General features: G+C 47.5%; 1 protein-coding gene across 1 annotated transcript; it reads left to right on the top strand.

The window, feature by feature from the left end:
- Positions 1–3791: 3791 nt before the first annotated feature.
- On the top strand, positions 3792–8833 carry PROP1 (PROP paired-like homeobox 1). The gene is given in 4 exon segments (XM_019469727.2): positions 3792–3924; positions 5373–5483; positions 6677–6909; positions 7842–8833. Coding segments are annotated over 4 exon segments (816 nt in total). The 3' UTR covers positions 8181–8833.
- Positions 8834–10740: the final 1907 nt, after the last annotated feature.

Below are 10740 nucleotides of genomic sequence, written 5' to 3'. Positions count from 1 at the left end.
AGGTGCCTCTCTCTCCCCAGATTTCAAGATGGCTGTTTGCGCCATCAGTGGTGACCTCAGTTTTTGGATGGGTTCTCAAGAAGTCATTAATTTCTGCCTGTCCACCTTTTGTTCTTGTTATTGTTACGAGCATGGATGGAATGCATGTCTCTAGAGCTCTAAGCTGACACCTCAAGTTCTAAAATTCTTTTTAATTTTGCCTGAATCACTGTCTTTCCCACAGAAATATTTTTGCTGAATCTTTATCCAGCTGTCTTTTACTATAAAACCAAAATCTTGATGGGGACCCCACCTATATTGCAGATATTTAGATATTTTGATACCCAGGCCATTCACTGGTGACATAGACTCAAACCTTAGTCCTGCTCCATGAACCTTCTTCTAGGCCCATCTGTGTACTTCCTTATAAAAGCCAGTTTTCTCAAGAAACCTGCAAAGTCAGTCTAACCAGAACTCCCAGACCTTGATATCCTGTCACCCTCCAAATCTGATAGGATTCCTCATCCTTCATCATCTCCCAGATGATGTCTGACCACGCTGGCCTGTCTTCAGCAAGGATCCTGTTAGGTCACTTTAGCTAGAATCTCCCACTCACGACCCCCGAGGTTTCTTCCTAGCAATTTTCCATTCACTGCCCTCCACTCTGCTGCTTGGATATAAATTCCCATTTGCCCATGCTGAATTTGGCCTTGAGCCCACTCTCTCTCCCCCACTGTGAAGTCCCATTGCAGTGATCCCTACACCTATTCCAGTGGTTCTGGATAAAATCTGACTTATCACCTTTAGCAAGGGTCCTTGAATGTTTCTCTCTTTAACTCTGGTGATCTGCCTGGGGCTGGAGTGAGCCCATCTTGAAGACACTGCTTCTAAGCAGAACTCCTTACTTCATACTGGCAGCCTGGCACAGGAAGCTTATCATTTTAAAAAGACTGTTCTTGGGGTGCCTGGGTGGCTCAGTCGGTTAAGTGTCCTACTTCAGCTCAGGTCATGATCTCATGGTTCTTGAGTTCGAGCCCCATGTAGGGCTCTGTGCTGACAGTTCAGAGCCTGGAGCCTGCTTTGGATTCTGTGTCTTCTTCTCTCTCTGTCCCTCCCCTGCTCGTGCTCTATCTCTCTCTCTTTCTCAAAAATAAATAAAAAACATGAAAAAAAATTTTTTTAAAGAAGAATTATCACCTCATGGATTTGGGAGGTCCTGGTGGGCTGTCTGTGTGTGGGAGGGAGGGGGAAGTGGCAGTGAATAGGGTACCTATTGAGAAGCCGGGGACTGAGAGAGTCAGAGTACCTGAGAAGGTTAGAGTACCAGTGGACATCATATGGTCAGGGTGCCTAGGCAGATCAGTATATGTCTTTACATGGTACAAATGTCCTATGGGTCAGCTGGTGTGTAGAGAATATCTCCTGGGTTGGGCTTTGGGGGCTGGGTGGTTTTTCAGTGTCAGCATGCCCTTTGCAAGATAAGAGCAAGGGGGGGCGGGGTGTGTTTCTGAATGGACTAGAGGGCAGGATTCCCTTGAGTGTCTGGATCCTTTGAGGCCAGGGAATATCCTTTTTTATTATTATTAAATTTTTAAAAATGTTTATTTATTTTTGACAGAGATAGAGACAGAGTATGAGTGGGCGACGGGCAGAGAGAGAGAGGGAGACACAGAATCCAAAGCCAACTCCAGGGTCTGAGCTGTCAGCACAGAGCCTGATGCAAGGCTCAAACTCATGAACTGTGAAATCATGACCTGAGTCAAAGTCGGATGCTTAACTTACTGAGCCACCCAGGCGCCCTAAGGTAAGGGAATATCTTATATGGTCAGAGTGTCCCAAACCTCACCACAGCTTTGTCTGGACATGTCCAGGGTCTAGGTTCTGGGTGTCCTAAAAGGTTGTGAGGAACATCGTGAATTCAGGCTATCATGCTGACTATAAGGTACAGAAGTCAAAACTTCTTGGAGGGCTCATGTGTCTGAGAGACTGAATTCAACCCTGTGCCCTAGGGACTCAGGAATCAGGTAAGGTCAGAATGACTCTGAGGGCTGGAAGCTCTTAGGGATGGTAGTAAAATTAGAATGACAATAAAGTAACATTTTTGCCTGTGTTAATTATGTTCAAGGAATAGTCCTAAATGCTTCTCTTCCATTAACTCTCAATCATTGTGTCTTCACCACGTAGGTACAGTGGATCCTCATTTTTTGTGGATCCCGCATTTGGGAAGTCACTGAGGGTTATTTGAAACCCCAAGGTCAGTACCCTTTTGCAACACGCTTTGGCACTTGGATGGTCATTTGCAGCAATGCGCGTGCGCAGCGAGGCAACTACTTTGAGCTGCCGCGTTCCCAGCTGAGGTCAAACAGAGCAACTACTCTGGCTTCCTGTTTTAACTGTCATACTGTAAATAGATGTCTTTTTGCGGTCTCTTAAGTGCCGCCATTTCTCACATATTTGTGCTTTTCCTGGTAATTTCGCTGTTAAGGCAGCTTCCAAGCATAGTGTTGAAGAGCTGTCCCGTGTTCTCAAGTGCAGGAAAGCCATGATGTGCTTCAGGGAGAAAATACATGTGTTAGACAACCCTCGTTCAGGCATGAGTCACAGTGTCATTGGCCATGGGTTCAACGTTAATAAGTTAGCAATATACATTAAAATAAGATATCTTTAAACAGAAACACATACAACAAGGTTATGTATGGATCAGGTGATGAAAATGTTGTGGCCAGAGGCTCTCGGAAACCTATTTTTTGGAGTTATGGTTCAACATCCACTAATTCAGTGTTCGTAGTGACTTTATGAAACAGAACTACCTCAAATAAAGAGAATCAACCATATTACTTTCCCCAGATGATAAAGCAGAGGCACAGAGATATTAAGAAATGAGCCCAGGATCACATAGCTTAGCAAGTGGTACAGCTGGGATTCGAACCTGGGGCAGTTTGGCTTCCGAACTTATACTCCTTCCTTCCACACTATTCTCCTTCTTGTGGGGTGAGAGGATCCTGGGTGTCAGGCTTCCTTGGAGGTCAGGATTGGGGGTTGGAATCAGGATGCCCTGGAAGACCAAATGCCTCTAAGCCTTCCAGCCCCCTGAGGGGTTATGGTTCTCTGAAATGTCAAGTCAAACTTGCAGTGTCTCAGTGTCTTTGGGGAGCAGGGGTAATGGGTCAGAGTTTCTTTGTAATATCAGAGTACCCTGGGGGCAATTAGGCTGTACTAGATAGCTGGTCAGTTTCCTTGTAGAGTTAGGGTATCTTGAGGCTGCAGGATGTACTAGAATTCAGCACTTGCTTGTAGGTTCAAGTTGAATGCATGTTACTGGTTCTTGGGAGATCAGAATGTCATGGGGGCTTGGGTTGCTCCAGGAGGTCATGGTATATGCTGGGGTAGAGGGAGAAAGGTTGGTGTCTTCCATCAGTGCTTCTCAACTTTAATGCTCTTATGGATCAAAAGTTTGTGTGTCTCCTGCACCTCCATTCATGTGTTGAAGCCCTAATCCCAATGTGATGTCATTTGGAGGTGGGGCCTTTGGGAGGCAATTAGGGTTAGATGAGATCTTGAGGGCAAGGGCCACATGATGGGATTAGTATCTATACAAGAAGAGGAAGAGAGACCAAAGGTGGTTTTATTTCTGCCATGTGAAGGCAAAGAAGACAGCTGTCTACATCCCAGGAATAGAACTTTCACCAGGAACTGAATTAGCTGACACCTTGACCTTGGCTTTTGCAGCTTCCAGACCTTGAGAAGGGTCTACTGTTTAAGCCACCCATCCTTTGGTATTTTGTTATGGCAGCCTGAGCTGGTGAAAATAAATGGATACCCGTTTATCCTGAGGATCTTGTTACAATGCAGATTCTGGTTCAGTAGGACTCAGGTGGACTCCAAGATTCTGCATTTCTAAGAAGCTTTCATGTGCTGCTGATGCTGCTGATTGTGGACCATACTGTAAGCATCAAGATCCTAGAGAATTTTTTTTTTTGGTCTTAAATTGTCAGGGTGCTTTTTAAAGGATGTGTGCGAAAGATAAGTATGACCGTGGTGATTCAGACTGCCCCTTCCATGAGGGGTAGGGTGTCCTGAGAAGTTAGAACCTCATGGCAGGGTTAGAGGGGTCTTCTAGTAGAGGCAGAACATTCTGGATTTCAGTGCGTCCTAGAGTATCCTAGAGTCCTGGGGTATCAGGTTGTCTTTAAAGGGTCAGGATCCCCCAGGGATGTCAGAATGTACTTTCTGGGTCTAAGTGATCTCAAGAAGCAGAATATTGTGGGTGTCAGGGTTTCTTGACTGCTCCGGGATCCTAGGTGCTTCAGCATTTCCTTGAAGACTCAGAATGTCAGGATGGCGTGGGCATCTCAGTGTCTCACGGAGTCCTAAAGTCCAAGCAGTCAGGATGTACCCAGAATTCCAAGGCCCTCAAGGGCCAGGGTTTTCTGAATGTCTACGTGACCCTGGAAGGTCTTGGAATCCCAGGGGTTCTGAGTGAGTGAGGAGGTGACATTTGGGAGAGGAAAGCAGACAGCCCTTGAGAACTATGGTGTCCTGGAGATTCAGCCCATGGTTGAGGTTGTCCTGAGGTGGGGGAGGGTGTGTCTAGTATATTCTGAGAATCAGGGTATCAAGGAGGGGCCAGAATGCACTTGTGTCTTTTAGTTTTTTAGTTACCTGGAAACAGATCCTTGGATATTCACCCACATGCTGAGATGCCAGGCAGGCCCTACTCCTGGCCCTCATTCTGGTGCAATCCTGCACCCCCTCTCCCCACGGTGGGGTTCTGGGGAAGGGTCTTAGGAGGAATGCATTTTCTTCTTATCCTGTCTGCTCCCAGGAGGGGATTTAACAGGACAAAAGAACTTGGTCCTCTGGGAATACGAGCTCTTGGCCCCAGTCCCTGGACCCTCCAACTGAGCACCTTCCCTCATCCGGCTTGTGATCCTCCCCTGACGAAGGGGGCTCTGGTGACCAGGCAATGATTGGATGGGCCCCCAGGGGCGAGGGGCAGGTCACTCCTCCAAGGCTCAGGGAGAAAGAGGTGGTGTGGGATTGCAGGCTGGGAAAGTAGGCAGCTGAGAGCAAAGGGAGAGAGAGACAAGGGACAGCAGTGGAAAGTAGAGGCCAAGACAGAGAAACAGGGTCGGGGCAAGGCAGAGAGAATGCTATGATACTCAAGCGAAGGAATGGGGAGTTAGGGAAAAAAAATTAGAAAATAGGGGAGACAGTGAGAAGGACAAAGATATCCATCTGTATTTCCATCCAGAGAGTGAGAGGCATAAACACAGGGAGAAGGAGCGAGATAAACAGGCAGAGAGGGGAACGACAGAACCAGAGAAAGACTGACCCGGGCTCAGAGACTCAGGGACACAGGAACCTGGACTGTTTTTGGTCTTTGTTGTTAGCCATGGAAGCAGAAGGGAGGAGTGAGCAGGGTAAGCAGAAGAAGGGGCGACTTTGCAGCAGCCTGTGGCCCGAGGGCTACCCCGCCGCTGGGACTCTGACCTCCACGGTGGGTGAGTGAATCTCTGGGGTGGTCCTGAGGAGGCAGCAGGTGAGGGGGCTCCATGCTTAGGCTCCTGGGGGAGGGCATGGCTCCCCACAAGGAAGGCAAGAAGGGGAGATAAAAATCAGCCTCCAGAATGCTAAAAACCTTGGGCATCTTAGCAAGCACAGGGAGGGACAATGTCTTCGTTTGACAGACTGGACCCGCAGCCTTGGCATTGATGGACTGCTGAACAGCACACATGGTGGTGGGGCAGAGGCGAAGCTGAAATCTGGTTCCTCATCCCTGACCTCGTGGTTTGCCCACTGCACTGCCTCCTCTGAGATGGGCATCTGGAGGGGCCAGGGCTTTGGATCCCAAGAGAGCAGGGGACCACCAGTGGCTCAACGCGTGTGTCCCCAAGGTGGACAGTTGAGCCCCCGGTGGGAGCTGCTCCTTCGGTCCCCATGGGGATGGGTGCCTCAGCTCCAGACATCTCCTTTTCTCAGTGTGTGCCTTCCAGGTGTTTCCTTTCGCTCCGTGTCCTCTCTTCCCCGGCTGGCTCTCAGACTAATTAGTGTGGGGGCTTAGTGAGCCTGCAGGGAGGAGAGTCAAGCCTTTCCCACGAGCTCAGGTTCCTGCAGCCCGGTGGCCGGGCCAGGGCCGGGCCAGGGGAGAAGATGAAATGTAGGTGAGGGGAGGGTGTGTCTGAGTGGAAGAGGGAGGAATGTTTCATCTTCCCAGGTGAAGAAGGGTGGAGGAGGATGGGAGCAGTCTAGGGAACGTAGACGTTGAACATGAGCCTTGAGAGCAGGAAACAAATCACAGGTGTCCTACAGATCCGGACAGTTTGTTACTGTGTCAGAGCAAATAAGAGCCCCAGAGGGTGAGACCCAGAAGGACAGTACATGCTCCCAGAGAGGCGAAAGGCACACGGAGGGACACGTGTTGCATGGGAATATTCCATGGGCCTGGACTTACAGGAGGCAGAAGTGCCCAGGGTGAGAAGTGAGGCTCAGGGGTGACAATGTAGGTGGAGAGCCCAGAATAAGCGCACTCAGAGATGAAGTGGGGGCTCAGGCGGAGCCGGATCCAGCTCCTTAACAGAGCTGAGGGGTTTTGGGGGGTGGGAGGCAAAGGGGATCTGGGCGGACCGGCATCCGAGGTTCCGGATGGACGGATGGGTCCACCCCACACAACCTCTCCCCTCCCCTCCATCCTCAGACATGAGCCCTCGGCCCTACAGGAACCTCTCTGGTGTAGGAGTGCGGAGACCACGGCTTTCCCCACAAGGTGCACAGAGGGGTCGCCCGCACTCCAGGCGCCGCCACCGAACCACCTTCAGCCCAGCGCAGCTGGAACAGCTGGAGGCAGCCTTTGGGAGGAATCAGTACCCTGACATTTGGGCCCGAGAGGGCCTCGCCCGGGACACAGGCCTCAGTGAGGCGAGAATCCAGGTGATGCCCCAGGATCCCCCACTTCTCCTGGGAAGAAATGTAGATTTGGTGCTCAGGAGCTATTGGGGTATAAATTCTCATATGGCATTATAACCCAAACCTAAACGTTCCCCAGAACATGGCCTCGCCCAGCAGTCAACATAACCTCACCTAAAATGAGACTGTCCCTTGAACGTAACCCTAAGCTCTAACCTGATTTTCAACACCCTACCCTCAACCTTCATAGGAATGTGAATCCTGAGCACTTGGATGTCCCAGTAGGTTAAGCCTCTGACCTTTGATTTCAGCTCAGGTCATGATCTCATGGTTTGTGGGTTCAAGCCCCAGGGCCTGCTTCAGATCCTCTGTCCCCCCCCCCCTGCCCCTTCCCCACTCTTTCTCTCTCTCAAAAATAAACAAAACATTTTTAAAAATAGTGATGTGAATTCCAACAGAAATTCAATCTTAGCGTTTGCATGCATATGTACCCTTGTCCCTAACCATGGCCTTGAGACTCAGCCAGCCTGATGTGCCTTTCATCCGAACCATAGAAATCATCTTAAGTATAAAGCTGCCACCCTAAATCCAGCTGTCTATAACAATAAAATTCGTCTCTAATAATCCTAGGGGAAGTTTCCTATTCTCTGTGGAGGGAAGATGCCATTGTGTCATATTGATCTCTTTCGTGTTGGAAGTTGATATTCTTAATTCACCCAAATTCATAGTACGGCAAATTTAGACACAGGTTGGGAGTGATGGTGTGGGTCTTGCTTTGTTAATCTAGGCCCAGCTGGCCTATGCCTTTGGGAAGAACTGTACTTCCTCTGCATGGTCAGAGAGGCTTATGCTCTGTACCTGAAGCTTCTGTCATTGAAGGGGAGGGGGGCTCTGATGTGACAGGGCCACCTATTTGAGAGAGAGGCGTTGATGTGGCTATTCTTCCCCTTCCTCAGGTCTGGTTCCAGAACCGCAGAGCTAAGCAGAGGAAGCAAGAGCGGTCACTGCTCCAGCCACTGGCCCAGCTGTCTCCTGCCACCTTCTCTGGTTTCTTGCCCGAGTCCCCTGCCTGTCCCTACTCCTACCCAACACCACCTGCACCCATGACCTGCTTCCCTCACCCCTACAACCATGCCCTTCCCTCTCAGCCCTCCACAGGCAGTTCCTTTGCTCGGCCCCACCAGTCTGAAGACTGGTACCCCGCCTTGCACCCAACTCCTACTGGTCATCTGCCTTGCCCCCCACCCCCAGCTATGCTTCCCCTTAGCCTTGAGCCACCAAAGTCCTGGAACTAAGGTTGAACAGGAGCTGATAAGGTAATCTCCCAGCCTGTGGCCCTGGTGAAACTCAGGGAAAGCTGGGTGGCTTCCCTTCCTTCTAAGGATCAAGTAGAAATTTGGTGATGGGCAGCTCAGAGATAGGAATTTAAAAATGGGAGATCTGAAGAAGGCATCCTGAGGTAATTAGTTGAGGGAATGTGGAGAGGTGAGTCTACTAGAAGATACAGATAAAATGCTCAGTGGAGGTAACCAGGTAGAAGGGTGGTATTGATGATGGAAGCAATTGTTGCCACTGGTGAATGGCTATTAGTGAACGTGATACAACTTTTGGGGCTTCATTAATTGACATCACAATTGAAGATCTGCACCCAGCAGTTTCTAACTGATTTCAATACGGCTTTTGATTTAAAGTTTACCTGCTCTTCTTTCCCCCATCACCCACTCCCACTACCCAAATCAGTCATTAACTTTTGTTCATTAATGTTCTAGAAATATCTCTTGAATTTCATCTTTCCTGGCCCCATATCTTCTAACTAATCCTCCTCAATAACTCCCTTAGCTCCAGCCTTTCCCATTGCCACCAGACCCTGCAAATCTGATCATCACAGATCTGCTCTCCAATGTCTTATAAAAAAAATAAACAAATAAGATCTGAGTCTCCAATGTTACCTTCAACCTGACTCTTAAAATCAACCACGTGTCAGGGCACCCGAGTGGCTTGGTCGGTTAAGCATCCTACTTTGGCTCAGGTCGCGATCTCATGGTTGGTGGGCTCGAGCCCTGCTTCAAGCTCTGTGCTGACAGCTCAGAGCCTGGAGTCTACTTCGGATTCTGTGTCTCATTTCCTCTCCACTCCTCCCCCACTTGTGCTCTGTCTCTCAAAAATAAATTAATGTAAAAACAAAATTTAATCGACCGCATGTCATAACATATGTGGTTGCTGATAGAGAAGAAACATCTGATTTAGGGCTGATTTTCCAAAATGCCATTGTGAGTCTTAAGGCTCGCAAGAGGTCATTCCCAGGAAAAAAACCAGCGTGAAGTGCCCTGACCTGAGCCCTCCTAATAGAAACATGGTGTGGCCTAGCTGGTGGCACCATTTATATACCATATGGCTAATAATGTACTTATTTTACTCATAATTTACTTACTTATACATAAGCCTACCTCGCTTACTGTTAGACTTATAGAAAAATTCTGAGTACATAAGCCCCAAGGGCTTGGATATTCATGTTATTTGTAGTTTTATATATAAGCCTGGAGTAAAACCTCCTTATTATACTTTTGCTCTCCCATGTAACTACGTCCTTGGGCCAGACTGCCTTCCAGAAACATCATACCAGTTTGCATGCCTCCCAAAAGTACCCAAGTGTTGGTTTCAGCCCATCCTTGTTGGCCTTTACCATTTTTGACATTTTTATTCACTGAGAGTGATGTCTCCTTGATGATTATTTGTATGTTTTCATTTAATCGACTGCTAGTGAGAGTTAAACAGTTTCATGCGTATTGGCAATTTATATTTTTTCTGCATCACTTCTTGGAGGCATTTATGTATTGATAGGGTCCTCTTTTATTAGCGATGGAGGCTTTTGTGCAGTAGGGATGTAACTATCTGGTCATATGTGTTGCAGCTGTTTTTTGCCATTTGTTATTTTTGCTTTAGCCTTTCATTTGTTGTTGTTGTTGTTGTTCTGATCCATGCATTCTTTATTCCATGGCCAACCACTGCTGCATCCAAGCCACAGTACACAAACCTCAACCCAGCCTTACAACAATCTGAGGTTTACAGTACATTTAAGGCTTTTACATTTGAAAAGAAAAGTTAAAATAAAACCAAAGAACGCGCAAACCCAAGCCCCCAACCAAGATGAGTAGTGTAGCAATTTTTAAGCATCTTACATTTCTGATGCTTACTCGGTGCAACTCCAGTGTCAAAACCCAAATAAGTCCTAAACTAGAAAGATTGGTTTAGTGATAAAAATTTTTTAATTTTTTTTAATGTTTATTCATTTTTGAGAGACAGAGACAGAGCACAAGCAGGGGAGGGGCAGAGAGAGAAGGAGACACAGAATCTGAAACAGGCTCCAGGCTCTGAGCTGACAGCACAAAGCCCAATGCAGGACTCAAACACATGAACTATGAGGTCATAACCCGAGCCAAAGTTAGATGCTTAACTGAGCGAGTCACCCAGGGACCCCAGTTTAGTGAAATTTTAATTACATACATTCTTCAAAGCATAAACTTGTAATTTTTTGTCTTGGAAATGTTATAAAAAAATTTAATAGCAAAATACAGGAATAAAAACATATTAACAAAATGTATTCAATCATTTACATTACAAACAAAGGATTTGCAGTTTGTTGTTGTAGCCTAATGTTTTGATTGTCTGGTTGGCCTAACACAGAGCCTAGCCCACTTTCCTTCTGTAAAGTTCTCCTTGTAGGCCTTTTTAAAGTACTGTACATATTTGCAATTATATTGTGCATAGATTCTTAATGGGTAGTTTTCTTTTGTGTTTTAGACTTTCTAAGCAAGGATTTGTGAGAGAAGTAAGCCCATGCTCTAATGCTGTAGG

The sequence above is a fragment of the Panthera pardus genome, unplaced genomic scaffold (assembly GCF_024362965.1).
Source record: "Panthera pardus isolate Hobbes unplaced genomic scaffold, ASM2436296v1 HiC_scaffold_2, whole genome shotgun sequence".
Classification (NCBI taxonomy): Eukaryota; Metazoa; Chordata; class Mammalia; order Carnivora; family Felidae; genus Panthera; species Panthera pardus.
The sequence above is the reverse complement of the archived record's forward strand: the minus strand, read 5'-3'. Positions and strand labels throughout refer to the sequence as shown.